This window comes from Babylonia areolata, chromosome 28 (genome assembly GCF_041734735.1).
Source record: "Babylonia areolata isolate BAREFJ2019XMU chromosome 28, ASM4173473v1, whole genome shotgun sequence".
Taxonomy (NCBI): domain Eukaryota; kingdom Metazoa; phylum Mollusca; class Gastropoda; order Neogastropoda; family Buccinidae; genus Babylonia; species Babylonia areolata.
In genome coordinates this window covers 27110426-27134509 of record NC_134903.1, presented here as the reverse complement: position 1 = coordinate 27134509, position 24084 = coordinate 27110426, and the positions used below count along the sequence as shown (strand labels likewise).

At 43.9% G+C, this 24084-nt stretch overlaps 1 protein-coding gene across 1 annotated transcript in view; it reads right to left on the bottom strand.

Moving 5' to 3' along the window:
- Positions 1-6050: 6050 nt before the first annotated feature.
- The window catches only part of LOC143301840 (exocyst complex component 8-like), a 53385-nt gene continuing 35351 nt past the window's right edge, over positions 6051-24084 (bottom strand). Inside the window, exons 12-16 of the mRNA XM_076616257.1 lie at positions 20039-20169; positions 16353-16472; positions 15870-15972; positions 13987-14177; positions 6051-11114 (exon numbers count right to left, since the gene is read on the bottom strand). Coding sequence (XP_076472372.1) covers positions 10977-11114; positions 13987-14177; positions 15870-15972; positions 16353-16472; positions 20039-20169 — 683 coding nt within the window. The 3' untranslated portion in view covers positions 6051-10976. The remainder of the gene's footprint in view (positions 11115-13986; positions 14178-15869; positions 15973-16352; positions 16473-20038; positions 20170-24084) is intronic.

Genomic DNA, 24084 nt, shown 5'->3' with positions numbered 1-24084 from the left:
TGAAATTCTTTGCAATCTAGAAGTCACTCGCACACTCCTAACGCTTGTCCATGCACACACCAGCCTTCCAACCCCACCCCCCTCATACCCCCACCCCTCCTCCCCCACCTCCCATCAATCGCTTAAATACACACATGCGTCATTGTCATTATTATTTCTTCTTTAATTATAAAGTCATATTTGTATTTTGTATTTGCATTTGTATTTCTTTTTATCACAACAGATTTCTCTGTCTGAAATTCGGGCTGCTCTCCTCAGGGAGAGCGCATCGCTACACTATAGCGCAAACCCCTTTTGTTGTATTTTTTCCTGCGTGCAGTTTGATTTGTTTTTCCTATCGAAGTGGACTTTTCTACAGAATTTTGCCAGGAACAACCCTTTTGTTGCCGTGGGTTCTTTTACGTCCGCTAGGTGCATGCTGCTGTTCAACTTCTTCCACTACCCCCCACCTCCTATCAATCACTTAAATACGCACATGTGCCATTGTCATTATTATTTCTTCTTTGATTATAAAGTCATGTTTTTGTTGCTGTTCAACTTCTTCCACTTTTCAGAAACAGTTTTCTGGTTCCAGTATCCAGTCCCCCATTTATATATCCCCCCAGTGATTTTTTTTGGTTTTTGTTTTTGTTCAAATACTTTATTTCGCGATTTTTGCTGACCATTCACTGCATCATGCCCAGTGTGAAATTCAGAAGAAAATTTGTTTAAAGATTTTCCTCACGGTTGTGATGAATGATATGAGTGAATGACTCAGTTGTTAAAAGGCCAGACTGTTTTTGGACATGATTTTTGTTTTTCTTCTTTCTGCTTACAGATTCTGTTTGAAAGTATTCTTTTTTTTTTTTTTTTCTTTTTTTTTTTTTTTTTTCTATTTTCATTTTATAGTTTGTTTTTTTGTTTTATTCAGTATATTCATAATATTTTCTTCTTTTTTTTTTTTTTTCCTAAGAATGTTTTCCTTCATCTTTTGGTTTGTCACTCCCCTCTCTTTCTCTGTCTCTCTCTCTCTCTGTCTTTCTCTCTCTTTCCCCCCCCCTCTCTCTCTCTCTTTCCCCCTCTCTCTTTCTCTCTTCCCCCCCTCTCTCTCTCTTTCCCCCTCTCTCTTTCTCTCTTTCCCCCTTTCTCTTTCTCTGTCTTTTCTCTCTCTCTCTCTCTTTCCCCCTCTCTCTTTCTCTGTCTTTCTCTCTTTCCCCCCTCTCTCTCTTTCCCCCTCTCTCTTTCTCTGTCTTTTTTTCTCTCTCTCTCTCTCTCTCTTCCCCCTCTCTCTTTTTCTCTGTCTTTCTCTCTCTCTCTTTCCCCCTCTCTTTCTCGTTCCCCCTCTCTCTTTCCCCCTTTCTCTCTCTCTTTCCCCCCTCTCTTTCTCTGTCTCTGTCTTTCACCCTCTCTTTCTCTTTCCCCCTCTCTCTCTCTCTTTCCCCCTCTCTCTCTCCCCCCCTCTCTCTTTCCCCTCTCTCTCTTTCCCCCTCTCTCTTTCTGTCTTTTTTTTTCTCTCTCTCTTTCCCCCTCTCTCTTTCCCCCCTCTCTTTCCCCTTCTCTCTTTCTCTTTCCCCCCTCTCTTTCTCTTTCCCCCTCTCTCTTTCTCTCTCTTTTCCCCCCTCTCTTTCCCCTTCTCTCTTTCTCTCTTCCCCCCTCTCTCTTTCCCCTCTTTCTCTCCCCCCCCTCTCTCTCTCTTTCCCCCTCTCTCTTTCTCTCTCTTTCCCCCTATCTCTTTCCCCCCCCTCTTTCTCTTTCCCCCTCTCTTTCTCTCTCTTTCCCCTCTCTCTTTCCCCCCCCTCTCTCTCTCTTTCCCCCTCTCTCTTTCTCTCTCTTTCCCCCTCTCTCTTTCCCCCCCCTCTTTCTCTTTCCCCCTCTCTTTCTCTCTCTTTCCCCTCTCTCTCTCTTTCCCCCCCCTCTCTCTCTTTCCCCCTCTCTCTTTCTCTCTCTTTGAACTTCACCAAAGCTTCTTTCCCACTTCCCGACATTTTCCTATTTCACATTTTTTAGGCCAGGTAAAAAAAAAGCTTTTTGATTTCTCTTTATTTTTTTAAATGTCCTTTCTTTTTGTGTGATTCCACCCCAATGAAAGAAGAAAAAAGAAAACAATAAAGATGAATGAAGTAGTGGATATGTGTGTAAGTGTACACGTTACCTCCAGGCCATCACTCCACCACAGAGTTCTTTTTAATGGACTATGGTTGTTCTTGTTTTTATAGATGTGTTGTTAGTGGATTTTGCTTTTTGTGTATTATATTGTTTCGATGGAATATGTTTTTTTTATGGATCATGGGGTTTTTTTGTGTTTTTTTTTTTTTTTTTTTTTTTTTTAGGGTGGGGGGGTTGTTTTTTGTCTTTTTTGTTTTGTTTTTGATAGATTATGTATTTATGGATATATTTTTTCTGTTTTGTCATGCGATAAAATAGGAATTGGCTGGACAGTTTGGGGCGCTGTGTGTGTGTGTGTGTGTGTGTGTGTGTGTGAGAGAGAGAGAGAGAGAGAGAGTGTGTGTGTGAGTGTGCTATTTGATTGTGTATGGTGTGTAAACATAGTTGTGTTGAGGCTTTTATCCTCCTTTATTTAATCTTGCCAGTAGATTAGATGGAAGATGCATGTCATGGAATTACGTCTTTAAAAACAACAACAGCAACAACCTACCAGTGCTTTGAAACAACAAAATGAATAGTAATGGTGCCTTGTTATTATTATTATCTTCTCCATTGACCTTATTTTATGGATTATCTGGCAATATTAACATTTTTACCCGTCCACTCTTCGATGTTGAAGTCAGAAATAAAATCTACCCAAATGGGTATACCTGTTTCTGACAAACTTGTGCATCATCTCTGGTTCGACATTCTTATATTATAATTAACATTTTTACCCATCTGCAGTACAAAACATATGTTAATTATATATATATATAATTTTTTGTATATAAGTTTGTCGACTATAGTAGAGGATTTTAAAATGAAGTTGTCGAGATTAGAAAGGTGTCTAAAAAGGGTAGAAATGTGAATATAGCCGATTATCTCTCATGGATTATCTCTCTTGGACGTTTCAGTGTGATGTCGTGGTTTGGCTTCATGTAACAGGTGTTTTCTTGGTGGTCTCCCAACCAGGACATTGTTCGGTGCAGTTGGGTGCACTGTAAACAGTTCAGTTCAGTTTCTTTAGAAGGCCTCACTGCATTTTGTTTGATTGATTGATATGTAAACTGGTTGATTTTGTTTATATGATCTTAAAAAACAAAAACAAACACGAACGAAGAAGTTCGAAACAGAACCAGGCAAGTCATTGGGCCCTATGAAGACCTGTTGACCTTGGTCAAGAGACCCAAGCTCAAATGGTATGGCCATGTCATGAGATCATCAGGGCTTGCCAAGACATTCCTGCAGGGCACAGTGCAGGGGGGGAGAAGGAGAGGCAGACAGAGGAAGAGATGGGAGGACAACATCCCAGAATGGACGGGCTTGAGGTTGAGCGATACAATCAGGAGGTCAGAAAACCGAGAGGATTGGAGGATGCTGGTTGCCAGATCACCTGTGGCGCCCCAATGGTCCACAAGACTACGGGATAGGTGAAGGTGAAGGTGATTTTGTTTTGGCCTGAGGTGTGGAGGGGAGGGGGGTGAGGTGGTTAGGGTATGTGTAGGTGAGGGGGGAGGGATTTCAGCATTCAATGTGTCATAGAGCTGTTGGTAAGGGTTTTTGTCTCGTTTAGACACTGGAATATCTTTATTATTATTATTATTACAAACTCTTGTAGTGGTTGGTTTGAATTCATTTGTAATTTGGTTATTGGATTATGGAGCAGAAAAAAATCATTGCTAAAGGTCCATTTTGAATTGTATGGCCAGTTATCTGTCTGCATAAATTCACCCATAGTGTCAGTATTTGAGAGTGCAAGAATAAAGATTCATCTGTTCTTTGTGATTTGTGTGTGTGTGTGTGTGTGTGTGTGTGTGTGAGACCAGTTCATGGTCTTACAGAGTAAAACAAAATGAATTGATCCCCATACTGGATTACTACATAAGCTACATTAGCACAGTAGCAGAACAAAAAGATTACAGCGCACAATGTAAAAAAAAAAGAAAAAAAAAGAAAACCTTTAACCAAACACATTCAGTGGACTACAACAATGAAAACAATAACACCCCCTCAAACACACATACACACTCACACAACCACACTCACAACCAACCAAACACACACACACACAAACCATGGCACACACACACACACACACACACACACACGCACCCAACCACACAAATTATAATACAGTTCACATAAGACGATATACTATGATACATAACCCTTTATTTTTTCTGCCTTGTATGTGCATATGTGTTGTGTTGCGTATGTGTGTGTTGAGAGGCAGGGTCTCTCAGCTACGAACATCTTTTTGTTGGGCTGTATACATAGTATCAGACAGAACCTTTCAGAGCCTTAGACGCAGTGGATATGAATTAACTGCCCCGATGGCAGTAGAATGCTATGGGACGTTGAACCATTTCACCTGAGGCAGGTGTCAACATAAAGCCACAATGTATATATGATAATCAGTCGTGTCCATTTATGACCATCAGAACAGCAGAGGAGGCAACTGCTGTTCCGACTATTTGGGCTAGAATTTGATTATAGTGGAGAGTGTCTTGCCCAAATACATCCCCACTCTCTCGGCCAAGAGGGTTTTAGGACAGTCGGCGTTGGGATGGCTCCCAAAGGCCAACTAGCCCCCAAGGCTGCAGCACTAAGAGCCAGTGCAATTTTGCCTCCTAGTTTGAGAGTCATAGTCCTTCACAAAAGACTAAGCTGTAAATGGTTTTCCATTGACTGGAAAAACCATTGATAATACAGCTCTCACTTTGCTGTTGGCCCAAATGTAAAACTTATGTCAATCTGTGATATGAGCCGAGTGTTGGGCCTAAAAGCCAGAATGTAACTAATTAAACGGGGCATAATTACTTCACCCCAGCCACCGGTCTGTTTGAGCACGAATATGACAAAACTGACCTGACCTTTGTATGATCTTCTTTCTCCACATCATCACCATTAATAATAATAATAATACTGTACATTTGTATTATAGGCTCTAAGAAACAAGAATATGAAAAAAAAAACGAGAGAGGCAAGGCCTTCAAGACTCACTTGTGATAAATTAAGTCCCCTAGCATTAATTACAGAGTAATTTTCCTTGCTTGTTTACTACCTGCACCAAAACGTTTGCAAAATAAATAAAAATTCCATGCTTAGCAAAAGAAGTTCCTGTTTGAACAAAAAATGATAATAATGACTGCTCTGGCTGTTGGGTCAGAATATCAGATCAAAGTGCCAAGTTTAGAGAATACAAAAATTATAAATATAACAGTAAATGCAGTTTGCATATAATTAGGCTTCATTCTTTATTTTTTTGTGCCCATCCCAGAGGCGCAATATTGTTTTAAACAAGATGACTGGAAAGAACTGAATTTTTCCTATTTTTATGCCAAATTTGGTGTCAACTGACAAAGTAGTTGCAGAGAAAATGTCAATGTTAAAGTTTACCACGGACACACAGACACACGGACACACACACACACACAGACAACCGAACACCGGGTTGAAACACAGACTCACTTTGTTTACACAAGTGAGTCAAAAATGAACAAATAAATAAAATCAACAAAAAACAACAATGTTTCTGAACTGACATGTGGTAGGAATGCAGAACAACACTAAATTCAACACCCCCCTCCCCACACACACACACTCCACTCCTCCTACCTCCCCCCCCCCCCCCCCCCCCCGCCCCCACAAAAAAAAATCCAACACAGCCAAACAAAAAGGCCCACACAAAAAGCTCAAACTGACTATGGAACAAAACATGGCAGGTCAAATGGTCTCACTGCTGAGGACTGTATTTTCATAAGCTTGTTTATCTATTTACTTATCCATCTATCTATCTACCTGTTGCATTTTTTGGTTATTAAGACCCAGAAAACAAACTAGAACATTGACAGATTGATAGACAGATAGTTAGATGGACATATAGACAGACAGATACATAGATAAAAACAAAAACACAATCAAATGGTCAGCTCCTGACGCTTTCGTTTTAATAAATAAGGATGAAAAGTATAAGTTTTACAAGAATACAAAACATACTGGAATATTCATACACATCTGAATGTTGACATCACAGTCTCAGAATAAGCACATCTACACTTGCACATGGGCACATAAAGATAAGAACATGTATACACAAATGTGCTTCACACTGACAAGCATTGCAAGCACACACAATTACATACTGTGACACACACCCATTATGTACACACACACACACACACACACACACAAAACACATACAAAAGCTTGACCTGCATGATTATTCTTATCCCATCATGTAGACAGCCATACACCATTTTCAGGGGTATACATGCTGGGAATGTTCTTTTTTTCTATAACCAGCGGAACACTGAAATAGACTACAGGATCTTTAACGTGTGCATATCATCTTCTGCGTGCGTGTACACACGAAATAGGTCCAGGTGCAAGCAGGTCTGCGCATCTGTTGACCTTGGAGATTGAAAAAAAATCAAAAAAATCTTCACCCTTTACCCAGCAAGATTTGAACCCAGGGCCCGTTGACTGAACGCCCAAGGCTTTACCTACCTGACTGCTGACAGGGTCATCATCTGTGGACTGCCAGGTGGTCAGAAACTGGTCAGGAGGCAACAGCTTCCACACCACGAAAGGACAGACCCCTACCACCTGCTGACTCGGCAGGTGTCAGTGTTCAGACTCGACAGGCCACAACCTCTTAAACCACCACTTAGACACTTAAATGACGGGCGCAATAGCCGAGTGGTTAAAGCATTGGACTGTCAATCTGAGGGTCCCGGGTTCGAATCATGGTGACGGCGCCTGGTGGGTAAAGGGTGGAGATTTTTACGATCTCCCAGGTCAACATATGTGCAGACCTGCCAGTGCCTGAACCCCCTTCGTGTGTATATGCAAACAGAAGATCAAATACGCACGTTAAAGATCCTGTAATCCATGTCAGCGTTCGGTGGGTTATGGAAACAAGAACATACCCAGCATGCACACCCCCGAAAACGGAGTATGGCTGCCTACATTGGCGGGGTAAAAACGGTCATACACGTAAAAGCCCACTCGTGTGCATACGAGTGAACGCAGAAGAAGAAGAAGACACTTAAATCCCGCGTTGGTCACTCAGCACGGTGCCCCTGTGGGACTGACAGCCAGACAACACATCACCTGCTGCAGTTCTGCCCCCTCCATGAGGTGCTCAGGAAGGGGTACTGGCCCCACCCATTCCCAGTCACCTGGAAACTCTATGGCTGTGTGCAGGACATGCAGTGTACGGCTGTGTGGAGGACCTGCAGTGTACAGCTGTGTGGGGGACCTGCAGTGTACGGCTGTGTGGGGGACCTGCAGTGTACAGCTGCCTTCATCATGGAAACTGGGGTGTCCATCTGACGAACGAGAAGAAGAAGAAAGAGGAGCAGAAGGAGGAAGAAGAAGACGGAGGAGGAGGAGGCAGACGACGATGACGATGATAACCCAACTCCAGTGACTCAGCTCTACGGCTGTGTGGAGGACGTGCAGTGTACAGCTGCCTTCATTTGGGGTGTCCATCTGCCGAACGAGGAGGAGGAGGAGGAGGAGGAGGAATGGTCTCACTGCCAGTTCGAGGAACCCTTCAGGCTTTTCACCCTGATTTCATGCCGGTCTTGAAAACACTTAACTCAGGCACTGGTTCTTCAAATCATGACACCTGCTATCAGCTCTTGGAAAGAAAATACAAAAAAAGCACAGGAACACACAACCACACAGACGTGGACATAGACACACAGACACACACTTGTGCACGCACACACACACACACGCACACACACACTATTGGACATTCTGTGTATCTGCTTAAGAACAACGCTGAGATGTACACAACATGCTGTAGCTTCATGTCTCACTTCTTTCAGATGGACATTCAGTTGATCTCACTTAACATCCATATTCTCAATACCTTCCAGCTGTGTCTTTCTGTCTCTCCGTCAGTCACTTCACATTCACACACACCACCTCAGGATCTGACTATCCATTTTCTGACTTCTTTCCGACATGAGCATTATTATTCTTCCAGCTTCTCTGATGTGATTCACTTTATTCTTAGCGGGCAGAATTACCTGGTGGGTAAATTTTTGGATATAGAAAATTTTTCCTTTTTTTAATTTTTTTAGTCTGTATATGTCTTGTGGTTTTCATTGTAAACACTCAGGTTTTTTTGTATCATTAGATTGGGAGTACCAAATATCCTCTCATATGATTATAATGACGATGATAGATTATGATTATTATTATATCAATCCTCAATATGGTTCTACATACTGAGTCGACTACGATTAATATCAGACCTTCTCACCCCTGTTCTACCTAGTGACCTCATAGAGGGACTCAGTCACATTCTGCTGAGTCGATGCGTAGAGCTCAGCTGAGTCAGTGTGTGTTGGATGGGAGGGGGGGGGGGGGGGGGGGGGCTTCTGTCATGCGGTAAAAGCCACCAAAGCTTTTTCCCATTCTCAGCTCGTCTCTTCTTCTTCTTCTGCGTTCGTGGGCTTCAACTCCCACGTTCGCTCGTATATACGCGAGTGGGCTTTTTACGTGTATGACCATTTTTACCCCGCCATATAGGCAGCCATACTCCGCTTTCGGGGGTGTGCATGCTGGGTATGTTCTTGTTTCCATAACCCACCGATCGCTGACGTGGATTACAGGATCTTTAACGTGCGTATTTGATCTTATGCTTGCGTATACACACGAAGGGGGTTCAGGCACTGGCAGGTCTACACATATGTTGACCTGGGAGATCGTAAAAATCTCCACCCTTCACCCACCAGGCGCCGTCACCGTGATTCGAACCCGGGACCCTCAGATCGAAAGTCCAACGCTTTAACCATTCGGCTATGGCGCCCGTCAGCAGCTTGTCTCAGAATGGCTGAGTTGTGGTGAGCGCATGGTGGTTATCGCTTCACGGCGGCCTGCTGAAAGAGGTAAGTGATCACACCCTAAACTAAGAACGATCTGATATACACTGCATCCAAAACCAAAGGAGATAAAAGGTACGAGTTAAATCAGAACAGGCACCACTAAACACCGCCGAAGTGACTCAGCAGCAGTGCAGGGTCTCCTCTGGTGTGTGGCCTTCTGGCGACCTAACATTGATGGTTGCCTGCGGACTGCCGACGCTGGAACTGTGGCGGACAAACCCGGGTGTGGCCATGTATGGAGGAATCTAAATGAGTGGCGTGTGAGTAATGCCACTGAAACGGTGCAGATGATGGGGCAGCCAAAAAAAAAAAAAAAGATAAAGATACGAAGAACATCTGGATGACATCCACTAAAAGTTGTTGTGTTGCGTAAACTAATAATCAGTCATGCACCGGGCGTTGTTTTGTTTTTTCTCTCTCTCAGTAAATCCAACACCAGTTTTTTTTCCCAGCAAAGCATTTTCCAATCATGATTTCAATCACTGCGTCAACACCAGATAAAACTTGCGATGAAAGCAATGCTATATATAATGAACCGAAATACACAGGCTTCAGTGGAGTAAACCACGACACAGCAGACAACGTCCAGCCAGACATGCAGACATAACTGTATGCTGTGGTCAGTAGGTCAGGCAGTCACTGAAAAAGTCGAGTGTCCGTATTGTATTGTATTGTATTGTATTGTATGTTTTGTACTGTATTGTTTTGCATTGCATTGTATTGTATTTCTTTTTTGTCACATCAGATCTCTGTGTGTGAAATTCGGGTTGCTCTCCCCAGGGAGATCACGTTGCTACACTGAGAGTACCGCCCACTTTTTGGTATTTTTTCCTCCTTGCAATTTAAACAAAAATTTTGTCCTGCTTGCAATTTTATTTTTCTTATCGAAGTTGATTTTTCTACAGAATTTGCCAGGGACAACCCTTTTATTGCCTTGGATTCTTTTACGTGCGCTAAAAGCACACTGCACCCAGGACCTCGGTTTATCGTCTTTTCTGAATGACTAGCGTCCAGACCATCACTCAAGGTCAAGTGGAGGGGGGGAAGAAACTGGGGACTGTGGGATTCGAACCAGCGCGCGCTCAGATTCTCTCGCTTCCTGGGTGGACGCGTTACCTCTGGGCCATCACTCTACTGGTAAGGAAAGGGAGATAACACCTCCACATGTAAACTTCCAGCTGAAACGTTGTTGAGTTTTACGTGTTGTCTGAAACATTGTCGCGTTCTACATACTGTCCGAAACATCAGGTTTTACACATTGTCTAAAACATCAGGTTTTACACATTATCAGAAACATAACATTTTACATGTCTGAAACATCATATTTTACATGTCGTTTGAAACATTACAGTAAACACATTATCCAAAACGTCACATTTTACATGTGGCAGTAATAGTCTTCAATTTTGAAACATCACATTTTACACATTATGTGAAACGCCACAGTTTGCACATTAACCGAAACGTCAAGTTTTTACACGTTTTCTAAAACATCAGGTTTTACATGTTGTTTCAAACACTGTGTTTTACACATAATCTGAAACATCATATTTCACACGTTGATTGAAATGTCACGTTTTACATGTCGTTTTGAAACATTACAGCATGCACATAATCTGAAGCGTCATATCTTACACATTCTTTGAAACATGACATCTTACACATTGTCTGACATCATATTTTACACATTGTCTGAAACGTCACAGTTCACACATCGCCTGAAACGTCACTGTTTATAAATGAACTGAACCATCAAGTTTTACACATTGTCTGAACGGAGGGGGATAGGGGGGAGGGGGGGGTGGGGGTGGAATGGCAGAAGTGGGGGTGTGGGGGTGACTGGAAGTGGGTGTGTGGGGGAGGAGGGGGAGGAAGAGTGGCCAGAGGGTGGGGGTAAGGGAGGGGGAGGGGTGCCAAACAAGCGGATCAGCCCCAAACCGTCCATCATTTGAGCTGGCGGAAGTTCATCTGCACCGTCTGCAGTTGCTGTGGCAGGGCTCGGTTGCTCTGCTGGTACATGGCGAACACCCGTCCCATCACCTTCTCTCCCACAAACTGTGCGCTCTTCACGATAGTGCTTCTCTGGAATCGAAAGGGAAGAAAATGAAAAAAAGAAAAAAAAAAAAAAAAAAAAAGTTTTTATATAGCGCTATAATACAAGCATGACCAAGCTCTAAGCGCTTTACTATTCAGTACCTAAAGTGAAACAAGAAAGCATCTAAAAAATAGTCGAAACACAAAGCAGAATCATTAATATTATAAAAAACACAATGCATAAAACTCACAAAGTCTAATGTGTCTCTGTGTCTAGGGCTCGGCACAGGAAGGCAGTGAATTCATATCCACTGTGTCCAGGGCTGGGCACAGGAAGGCAGTGAATTCATATCCACTGTGTCCAGGGCTGGGCACAGGAAGGCAGTGAATTCATATCCACTGTGTCCAGGGCTCGGCACAGGAAGGCAGTGAATTCATATCCACTGTGTCCAGGGCTCGGCACAGGAAGGCAGTGAATTCATATCCACTGTGTCCAGGGCTCAGCACAGGAAGGAAGTGAATTCATATCCACTGTGTCCACGGCTCAGCACAGGGAGGCAGTGAATTCAGATCCATTGTGTCCAGGGCTGGGGCACAGGAAGGCAGTGAATTCATATCCACAGTGTCCAGGGCTGGGGCACAGGAAGGCAGTGAATTCATATCCACTGTGTCCAGGGCTTGGCACAGGAAGGCAGTGAATTCATGTCCACTGTGTCCAGGGCTGGGGCACAGGAAGGCAGTGAATTCATATCCACTGTGTCCAGGGCTTGGCACATGAAGGCAGTGAATTCATGTCCACTGTGTCCAGGGCTCGGCACAGGAAGGCAGTGAATTCATGTCCACTGTGTCCAGGGCTCGGCACAGGAAGGCAGTGAATTCATATCCACTGTGTCCAGGGCTTGGCACAGGAAGGCAGTGAATTCATGTCCACTGTGTCCAGGGCTCGGCACAGGAAGGCAGTGAATTCATATCCACTGTGTCCAGGGCTGGGCACAGGAAGGCAGTGAATTCATATCCACTGTGTCCAGGGCTCGGCACAGGAAGGCAGTGAATTCATGTCCACTGTGTCCAGGGCTGGCACAGGAAGGCAGTGAATTCATATCCACTGTGTCCAGGGCTCGGCACAGGAAGGCAGTGAATTCATATCCACTGTGTCCAGGGCTCGGCACAGGAAGGCAGTGAATTCATGTCCACTGTGTCCAGGGCTCGGCACAGGAAGGCAGTGAATTCATGTCCACTGTGTCCAGGGCTGGGCACAGGAAGGCAGTGAATTCATATCCACTGTGTCCAGGGCTCGGCACAGGAAGGCAGTGAATTCATATCCACTGTGTCCAGGGCTTGGCACAGGAAGGCAGTGAATTCATGTCCACTGTGTCCAGGGCTGGGGCACAGGAAGGCAGTGAATTCATGTCCACTGTGTCCAGGGCTCGGCACAGGAAGGCAGGGCCCAGTCCTCTCAAGCAGTGTTAACCGTCACCAACCAAAGCCACCTGACACTGATGGTTCCCTGTGGACTGCCGGCACTGGGATAGATGAACCCATGTGTGGCCGTGAACGGGGGACTCACAATGAGTGGCATGGGAGTAATGGCACTGAAACGGTGCTGATGATGGGACAACTAAAAAAAAAAAAAAAAAAAAAAAAAAAAAAAAAAAAAAAATCCAAATCTGCAAATCTGGGCTAGACAGGCAAAATAGCCAAGTGGTTAAAGCGTTGGACTTACAATCTGAGGATCCCGGGTTCAGATCTTGGTAAGGGCACCTTGCAGGTAAAGGGTGGAGATTTTTCCGATGTCTTAGGTCAACATATGTGCAGACCCACTAGTGCCTGAACCCCCTTCGTGTGTATATGCATGCAGAAGATCAAATACGCAAGCTAAAGATCCTGTAATCCACGTCAGCGTTTGGTGCGCTATGGAAACAAGAACAACATGCACGCCCCTAAAAACGGAGTATGGCTGCCTACATGGGGGGGTAAAGAAACAAAATGTTATACCATGTGTTTGTTCTGTATTGTCCATGTGTTCTGTGTGGCTTATTCTGGATTAAAGAGGCGATGCCAGTCTTAAATAAAAGCTAATTTGTGTTTGCACATTTCTTCTGTCTTTGCTGCTGTGTGCACATGTCAAATGATTGGTATAAGGGCGGGCCCTGGCGCTTCCTTTTTTGAGGAAGTGTCTGGGTTTGTTCCAATGTACCTTTTATTTACATGTGTGCTAGCTGAATTGATAGTGTAAGCATCACTGACTTGAAATTGTGTACCTTGTGTAATGGAGAGAGTTACCACTCTTTACTATTTGTTAAAGAATTAAAATGTTAAATGTGTGAATGTGTACGTGTGCATGACTGAACAATGATTGAATGACACAGGACACGAATGATGAGCACTCAATGGCAGCCGTCAGTCAGCTCTACCCAGGTAGGCAGCCTGTTGTGCAAATGACTCCGTGTTTGTAAAGTGCTTAGAGTTTAGTCTCCGATCGAGGATGTATATATACATATGATAGTCAGTCGTGTCCAACTAGGACCATCAGAACAGCAGAGGAGGCAACTGCTGTCCTGACTATTTGGGCTAGAATTTGATTATAGTGGAGAGTGTCTTGCCCAAGTACATCCCCACTCTCTCGGCCAAGAGGGTTTTAGGATAGTCGGCGTTGGGATGGTTCCCAAAGGCCAACTAGCCCACAAGGCTGCAGCACTAAGAGCCAGTGCAATTTTGCCTCCTAGTTTGAGAGTCATAGTCCTTCACAAAAGACTAAGCTGTAACTGGTTTACCATTGACTGGAGAAACCATTGATAATACAGCTCTCACTTTGCTGTTGGCCCAAATGTAAACTTATGACAATCTGTGATATAAGATCGAGGATAATAGGCGCTGTAAAAGTATCCGTTTCATTCATTCACCATCAAATTCCTCCCACCTCTGACTGGAACTTGTCTGACTTCAAGGCACTCTGGAACTGCGACATCTGGGCCTTGAAGACGGTCTCTATGGCGACGGCGATGAGCGGCTCCAGCTCTATGGTGTACAGCCGAAGGAGGTCGTCGGCCAGGGTTATGCTGGATTTGGCAAACTGCACCGTGGTCGGCGTCAACGCTATGAAGCACCCATCTGACGGAGAAGAGAAAAGATGTGAATGTCTTACACAGTGTGGAGTGATGGCCTACAGGTAACGCATCCACCCAGGAAGCGAGAGAATCTGAGTGCATTGGTTCAAATCCCACAGTCGCCGGTATTTTCTCCCCCTCCACTAGACCTTGAGTGGTGGTCTGGATGCAAGTCATTCAGATGAGACGATAAACCAAGGTCCTGTGTGCAGCATGCACTTAGCGCACGTAAAAGAACCCACGGCAAAAACAGGGTTGTTCCTGGCAAAATTCTGCAGAAAAATCAACTTTGATAGAAAAACAAAATACCAGCAAGGAAAAAAACATTTCAAATGGCTGGCGCTCTCAGTGTAGCAATGCACTCTACCTGGGAAGAGCAGCCCAAATTTCACACAGAGAAATCTGTTATGACGAAAAAAAGCAATACAATACTATACTATACAATACAATACACATAATTACTTACCAGAAGTTTTACTGAACAATAAAAAGTTAGAACCCACGCATTTTGATTTTTCAATACAGTCAGTCACAATGTGTACATACAATCCTGCAAAACTTCTACCAGCAGAATTAGTATGACTGTTTCACAAGACTTACACACATAATATTCTGTTCGGTTGGTTTTATCATTTACTCCCGAGTTCATTTCAATGTATTTTTGACCATTTCAATATGTTATCTGCTGTTGCAGAAGGTTTGATGAGCAGTACCAATGGACATTTGTAAAAGTTAATGTTGTCTGATGCTGGCTTTTCCCACCATTTTGCTTCTGTTCTTGGTTTTTGCCCAACATTCTAACACACACACAAACACACACATACATACGGACACACACAGAAACTACCCCATACCCTTTTTTCACCCTGTCTTCTTCTTCTTCTGCGTTCACTCGTATGCACACGAGTGGGCTTTTATGTGCATGATAGTTTTTACCCCGCCATGTAGGCAGCCATACTCCATTTTCGGGGGTGTGCATGCTGGGTATGTTCTTGTTCCCACCCACCGAACGCTGACATGGATTACAGGATCTTTAACGTGCGTATTTGATCTTCTGCTTGCATATACACACGAAGGGGGTTCAGGCACTAGCAGGTCTGCACATATGTTGACCTGGGAGATCGTAAAAATCTCCACCCTTTACCCACCAGGCGCCATCACCGTGATTCGAACCCGGGACCCTCAGATTGACAGTCCAACGCTTTAACCACTCGGCTATTGCGCCCGTCTTCACCCTGTCTAATATCACTTCCAGTGGAAAGACATTAAACTGAAGACTTCTACTACTTCTGTTAGTTTTACCCTTTATTTCTGAGTCTGTTAACATTTATATACGATTTTCATGACATATATATATGATTCTGATTCACACACACACACACATACACGCATGCACACACTCACACAACAACAACAACTCACCAAAAACATACTGTTTACGTGCACACACACACACACACTCACCACAAAACCACAATGCATACACACACACACACACCAACAACACACACACACACAAACAATATACACATACACACACACACATAAGAACTCAATAAAAATATACTGCCTGATGTCAAAACCAAGCGTTTTCATCTCCACAACAAATTTCCCACAATCTCACACACAGAGAAACACACACACACACACACAGACAGACAGACAGACAGACAGACACACACACACAAGAACTCACCAAAAACATACTGCCTGATGTCAAAACCCAGCGTTTTCATCTCCACAACAAACTTGTCACAGTCCTCCTTTGTTTGCTGGTTCATGGGTCTCCACATCTCGTCCTTGGGAGAGAAGAAAAAGCCAGCGGTGACCGCTTGATACCAAGAGCAAACCCTCTGCATTATCAGCTTAAGGTTAAAAGTTCCGTAGCATTTTGGGCCATCAGGACAGTGGATTCATATGTGTTGTGCACACACACACACACACACACATGCACACTCACACACGCACACACAAACACATACATACATGCATGCACACACCTACAAACACACCCACACATACAGACAAACACACACAAACATGCAAGCACACACGTACAAACACACCCACACACACAGACAAACACACACCCCCCGCCCCCCCACACACACACACCACACACACACAAACACCCCCCCCCCACCCCCACACACACACACCACCCACAATGGCCACCCACCTGTGCCCTGTACCTGATGCCCTCCACCATCTGGTCGCGGGTCTCCTCGATGACCGGCTGGATGGGAGAGTCCATCATGGTGGCCAGGGAGAACTCCAGGTCCACTCCGATCTTGCTCAGCTGTCACACACAAGTTTCAAGTTTTAATTATCCTTTCACTCCTATTGGAGTATGGAGGATTACTGCAAAATGATCTTTTCCTGCCCAGAACAAACATTTCCAAATACACAACAATGTCATATAAAAGTTGAGAAAACACAAATGTCTTTTAACTCCAAAAGTATAACTAGGCAACATTTGCAAATCTAATCATCTTACTTACAGCGAAAATGACTTTTTTGCCTCCTTTGAGCATATTACAAAAATTAAAAACCGATTTTGGAGACAAATATTTTTTAGGAACATATCTGTTTCGTAACTAATCATAATTGGGAAATTCCATTATAAAATGAAACTCATCACCAATCACAGATATGTTACAAACCTTACAAAACGGTAACTCTCGTGGTATGCCTTTGTGTCTCCCTGTTTCTATTTCCAGTTTATGATTACTACTTCGAAATCTGAAGAAGCTGATAACATAATTATCAGGCATTTGACTTACATATTTTTCTCTACCAAATCCACTTTTGAAATTTCGATAAAACAAACACACACACACACACACAGATCTGACATGGAGGCTACAGCGTGCCGTGTTCATGCATACATCATCATTCAGTCTGCAGGAAGACTTAACTGAGGTGTGGTCCGTGTGTCTGGGAAGGGGGTCTTAGTGAAAGGGTGTTTAGAGAGGGGAGGGAGGAGGCGGAAGAGGCGAATGTGTGTGTGTGTGTGTGTGTGTGTGTATGTGTGTGTGCGTTAAAGAAAAACATACACGTATGCACGCATACACACACACACAGTCTCACACACAGAGACACAGACACAGACACAGACACACACACACAGAGACTCTCTCTCTCTTACACACACACACACACACCACACACATACACACACACACACACATACATTTATATGTATATATATATATCTCTACATCATAATAATAATAATAATAATAGTATTTATATAGCGCTCAATCTTGTGCATAGACAAATCAAAGCGCTTTCGCACCAGTCATTCACACTGCATGCATAACTCTAAAACTGGAGAAACTGAAGACAAGGAAGAGGCAGGGAAGGGAGGCTATTTTGGGAAGAGGTGGGTTTTAAGACCAGACTTCAAAGAGCTGAGTGTGGAGACTTGAAGCGAAAAATGATGTTCATTCCAACTGCAAGGTCTAGAGACAGCGGCCAACAGTCCAGAGTTTGAATCTGGGTGTGCGTAAACAGAGTGGATCTGAAGCTGATCGTAGTGAGCGAGATGGAGTGTAAAGGTGAAGGTAGTCACAGAGATAGGAAGGGGCTGATTTGTGAATACATTTATACATGTACAGAGAGAGACAGTGAGAAAGAGAGAGAGAGATAGATGGAGAGAGAGACAGACACCCAGATCTTGCTCATCTGTTCCACACACATTTATATACGTACATGTACAGATAGACGCAGACGCAGATGCAGATGATTTATTCATTAACTCTCTCCATACGAACGGCGAAAGAGACGACGTTAACAGCGTTTCAGCCCAATTACCATCATCAAAATATTGCAAGCGGAAGGCTCTTATACTGAAGAGGTGAATGTTGACAAAGAACACCACAATTCTGACGACGGAAGCTAAAGGTTGGGTCATTCAGATACCCACTGGACATCTGACGGATCTGTGTAGAGGAGAAGAGAGGACTGGCTGTACTGAGTGAGTTAAGGCCATAGCCCCATATGAATGAGAGGCGATAACAAGATATGTATATATTACCGTAACTGGCAATAAGCATTCAACTGCTTACACAATTAAACTATAGAAATTAAGACAATACTATTTCTCTTAACTTAAATTTTTATATAAGTACAATGCGAGATTTTTTTTAACACCGTCATCAGATGATGCCATCAATAGACAAAATTTAAACAAACAAGGGCGTTCATAATATTTCTTTGAAATAAATTTTACACGAATATTATGCAATACAGGACACTTCAGAACAAAATGAACTTCATCTTCCGTTGACTCTTTGCACAAAGGGCACAGGTTCTCTAAATGATTAACATTTTTATAGCGATACCTGCGTAAATTGATTTCAGAAATACCAAATCTAAATCGTGTTAATATGAATCGTAAGTGTTTGTCAATATCAAGCAAAAGAAATTTTTTTTAACTAAATGTGTAGAAGTATATACAGAGAAAGAGAGTGTGAGAGAGAGAGACACTGAGAGAGACAGAGAGAGAGACAGAGAGGTCGAGAGAGGAAGAGAGAATGCAAATGCGAATACTTTATTCACTGTAGGCCATAGCCCCTAATGAAGGGGTGTACGTAAGCATACAAGCACACCACAGTCATACCAATATGTGATACATACATATCACTGGTCACATCAAAAGAGAGAGAGACAGAGAAAGAGTGAGAGAGACTGACAGACAGACAAGACAAGACAAAATCTTTATTAACGAGGGTAATAGATAAGCAAGTAACATGCTTTTTTACATCCAGCCCTCGCCCTAAAGAGGGAATAAAGCTAAAAAAGCGAAAATGAGCACAAAATCAAAACACAATCAAAATATACCATTATTTCACAATTCAAAGCCATTCCACAAAAGGAAGAAGAAGAGAAGAAAAGAAAAAAAAATATCATGAAACACACACACACACACACAAACGCACACAAATGCACCCACTCAAGAGAGAGTGAGAGGGAACTCACGAATTGTCGAAAGCAATGTTGGATTTCAGGTGACGTCAATTTTTGTGAATAGGTACATTTTTAGATTTTGCTTAAAGTTGTTGTGGTTAGTAATATTTTTTAAACGTGATGGTAAATTATTCCAATACGTTCCCCCGCTGTAAGTTAAGAGAGAAATGCGGCAGAGAGATGAGGCAGGGAGAGTAAAAAACAAAAATCCCAAATTCTGGGTCACCTAAAAAACACACCAAAGAAAAGAAAAGGTATACAGACCTCAGTACAGTGTTTCTTGGCCAGTTGAACGCACTCAGCTATGGTGGTCACACACACACACACACATACAACTGCACACACACACACAAGACATCACAGACCTCAGCAAAGTGTTTCTTGGCCAGCGGGACGCACTCAGCGATGGTGGTCACACACACACACACACACAAACACACACACACAGACCTCAGCACAGTGTTTCTTGGCCAGCTGGACGCACTCAGCGATGGTTGTCACACACACACACACACACAGACACACACACACACACAGACCTCAGCACAGTGTTTCTTGGCCAGCTGGACGCACTCAGCGATGGTGGTCACACACACACACACACAGACACACACACACACAGACACACACACACACACAGACCTCAGCACAGTGTTTCTTGGCCAGCTGGACGCACTCAGCGATGGTGGTCACACACACACACACACACACACACACAATCACACACACACACATACAACTGCACACACACACATACAACTGCACACACACACACACACACTCACACCACAGACCTCAGCACAGTGTTTCTTGGCCAGCTGGACGCACTCAGCGATGGTGGTCACACACACACACACAGACACAACACACACAGACACACGCACACACACAGACCTCAGCACAGTGTTTCTTGGCCAGCTGGACGCACTCAGCGATGGTGGTCAGACTGGCCTTGCTCTCAAACACCTGTCGACGGAAGATGCTGACAAAGCTCTCCAGCTCCTGCTTGGCCCAGATCACAAATGCTGAACAGACAGGTAGCATGAATGAATGAATGAATGAATGAATGAATGGGGGTATGGATGGTTTGGAGGGAGGGATGTGTGGTTGATAGAATGTGTGTGTGTGGGGGGGGGGAGGTTTGGAGGGGTGTGTAGTTGATAGAATGTGTGTGTGTGGGGGGGGATGGTCTGGAGGGAGGGGTGTGGTGGTTGATAGAATGTGTGTGTGTGTGTGGGGGTGTGGATGGTTTGGAGGGAGGAGTGTGGTGGTTGATAGAATGTGTGTGTGTGGGGGGGGGGATGGTCTGGAGGGAGGGGTGTGTGTGGTTGATAGAATGTGTGTGTGTGGGGGGGGGGTGGATGGTCTGGAGGGAGGGGTGTGGTGGTTGATAGAATGTGTGTGTGGGGGGGTGTGGATGGTTTGGAGGGAGGGGTGTGGTGGTTGATAGAATGTGTGTGTGTGTGGGGGGGATGGTCTGGAGGGAGGGGTGTGTGTGGTTGATAGAATGTGTGTGTGTGGGGGGGGGGGCTGGATGGTTTGGAGGGAGGGGTGTGGTGGTTGATAGAATGTGTGTGTGTGGGGGTGTGGATGGTTTGGAGGGAGGGGTGTGGTGGTTGATAGAATGTGTGTGTGTGTGTGGGGGTGGATGGTCTGGAGGGAGGGGTGTGGTGGTTGATAGAATGTGTGTGTGTGGGGGGGATGGTTTGGAGGGAGGGGTGTGGTGGTTGATATAATGTGTGTGTGTGTGTGGGGGGGTTGGAGGGAGGGGTGTGTGTGGTTGATAGAATGTGTGTGTGTGGGGGTGGATGGTTTGGAGGGAGGGGTGTGTGTGTGGTTGATAGAATGTGTGTGTGTGTGGGGGCGGGGGGGGGGGGGGATTGGTTTGGAGGAAGGGGTGTGTGTGGTTGATAGAATGTGTGTGTGTGGGGGGGGGGGAGGGTGTGGATGGTTTGGAGGGAGGGAGGTGTGTGGTTGATAGAATGTGTGTGTGTGTGTATGGGGGGGGGGAGGTGGATGGTTTGGAGGGAGGGGTGTGTGTGTGGTTGATAGAATGTGTGTGTGTGTGTGGGTGGGTGGGTGGGTTAGTTTGGAGGGAGGGGTGTGTGTGGTTGATAGAATGTGTGTGTGTGTGGGGGGGGGGGGGGGAGGGGGGGGTTGGAGGGAGGGGTGTGGTGGTTGATAGAATGTGTGTGTGTGTGTGTGTGTGGGGGGGGGGTTTGGAGGGAGGGGTGTGGTGGTTGATAGAATGTGTGTGTGTGGGGGTGGATGGTTTGGAGGGAGGGATGTGTGGTTGATAGAATGTGTGTGTGTGTGTGTGTGTGTGTGGGGGGGGGGGTTGGAGGGAGGGGTGTGTGTGGTTGATAGAATGTGTGTGGGGGGTGGATGGTCTGGAGGGAGGGGTGTGTGTGTGGTTGATAGAATGTGTGTGTGTGTGTGTGGGGGGGGTTTGGAGGGAGGAGTGTGGTGGTTGATATAATGTGTGTGTGTGTGTGTGGGGGGGGGGGGGGTTGGAGGGAGGGGGGGGGGGTTGATAGAATGTGTGTGTGTGGGGGTGGATGGTCTGGAGGGAGGGGTGTGTGTGTGGTTGATAGAATGTGTGTGTGTGTGGGGGGGGGGTTGGAGGGAGGGGTGTGTGTGGTTGATAGAATGTGTGTGTGCGGGGGGATGGTTTGGAGGGAGGGGTGTGTGTGTGGTTGACAGAATGTGTGTGTGTGTGGGGGGGGGGGTTTGGAGGGAGGGGTGTGTGTGGTTGATAGAATGTGTGTGTGCGGGGGGGATGGATTGGAGGGAGGTGTGTGTGGTTGATAGAATGTGTGTGTGTGGGGGGGGGGGATTGGTTTGGAGGGAGGGGTGTGTGTGGTTGATAGAATGTGTGTGTGTGTGTGGGGGGGGGGGGGGGATGGTTTGGAGGGAGGGATGTGTGGTTGATAGAATGTGTGTGTGTGGGTGTGTGGGGTGGGGGGGTGGATGGTTTGGAGGGAGGGATGTGTGGTTGATAGAATGTGTGTGTGTGGGTGGGTGTGGGGGGAATGGTTTGGAGGAAGGGGTGTGTGGTTGATAGAATGTGTGTGTGTGGGGGGGGGGGGGGGGGGGGTTGGAGGGAGGAGTGTGGTGGTTGATAGAATGTGTGTGTGTGGGGGGGGTGGTGGTTGGAGGGAGGGGTGTGGTGGTTGATAGAATGTGTGTGTATGTGTGGGGGGGGTTTGGAGGGAGGGGTGTGGTGGTTGATAGAATGTGTGTGTGTGTGTGTGTGTGTGTGTGTTTGGGGAGGGGGGGGGGTTCTGGGGGGGTGCATGGTTTGGAGGAAGGGGTGTAAATAAATGAATGAATAAGTAAACAACTGAAGAAATGGTCACACACAAAACAAATAAATGAATAAATAAACAAATAACTGTTGAAATTGTAACATGATTGATGAATTAATAAATGGGGAAACGGTTACATAAACAGACAAACAAATAAATGAATAAATAAACAAATAACTGTTGAAATTGTAACATAACTGATGAATCATAAATGAGGAAAAGGTTACATAAATATATGAATAAATAAATAAGTAATAGATAAATAAATAATTAACTAAATGAATGAACGAAGTAGTAAATAACCGATGACATGAATGAAGCAGACAATAAATAATTAAGTAACCAAGGAAACCATAACATAAACTGACGAGTTAATAAATGAGGAAACAGTAACACAGATAAATAAATAGATAAATAAACAAACAAATAAATAAATAAATGTATACATAACTGAGAAAGCAATAACAAGAAATGAATGAACAGAAAAATAACTGACAAAACAGTAATATCTATTAATAACCTACTCCTGATGAAGCAGTTAGACAAATTGATACATAAATATACTCAGAAAATGGTGACATGTGAATAACTGAATAAATAAGTAAATGAGGAAATGGTAATATGAATGAATGAATAAAATGAGGAAAAGGAATATAATTTACTGAAAATATGAATAAATAAATAACCGATGATGACATTAACATAAATTAATGAATAAACAAATAAAAAAAGTAATACATAACTGAGGTCAAGGTAACATGAATTAATGGAAAAAAAAGAATAATTAAACAACTGGGGAAACAGCAACGTAAATCAATGGAAAACCTAAATATAAAAACAACCGAAGAAATGATAATAAACTTATACATGACTGAGGAAATCGCAAAATAAAATCAATAGATGAATAACCAAATGAAAAAAACAGTAACATTATTGAATATATGAATGAAGAAAGACAGAAATAACTGAAGAAATGCTAAAATAAATAAACAAATAGTTGAGGAAATAGTAGCATGCCGGGGAAAATGGTACCATAACTAATAAACTATACAACTGAGGAAACAGTAATTTTAACAAACAAACAACCGAGGAAACGTTGAAATAAAAATAAAAACAAACGAAGAATTAAAAAATGAATAGCTGTGGAAATGGTGACATAAATTAATAAACCAACAGATAAACAGACAAACAAACAAACAAATAAATAAATGAACATATAAACAGATAAATAAATAGATTACTGAGGAAATGGTAACACACACAGATAATGAAATAACCGAGGATAAGCTAGCATAAATAAATAAATCCAAAAATTAACAACCATGGAAACGGTAACACATATAAATGAATAACTATATAAATCAATAAATGCCTGATAGAAATCGATAAATGTCTAATCAATAAATGTCTGACACAAATCAAGAAATGTCTGATACAAGTCAATAAATGTCTGAAACAGATCAATAAATGTCTGATACAAATCATTAATTGTCAAACAAACTAACTCATAACAAACATTTCTTCTTCTTCTTCTGCGTTCATGGGCTGCAACTCCCACGTTCACTCGTATGTGCACGAGTGGGCTTTTACAGGTGTGACCGTTTTTTACCCCGCCATTAGGCAGCCATACTC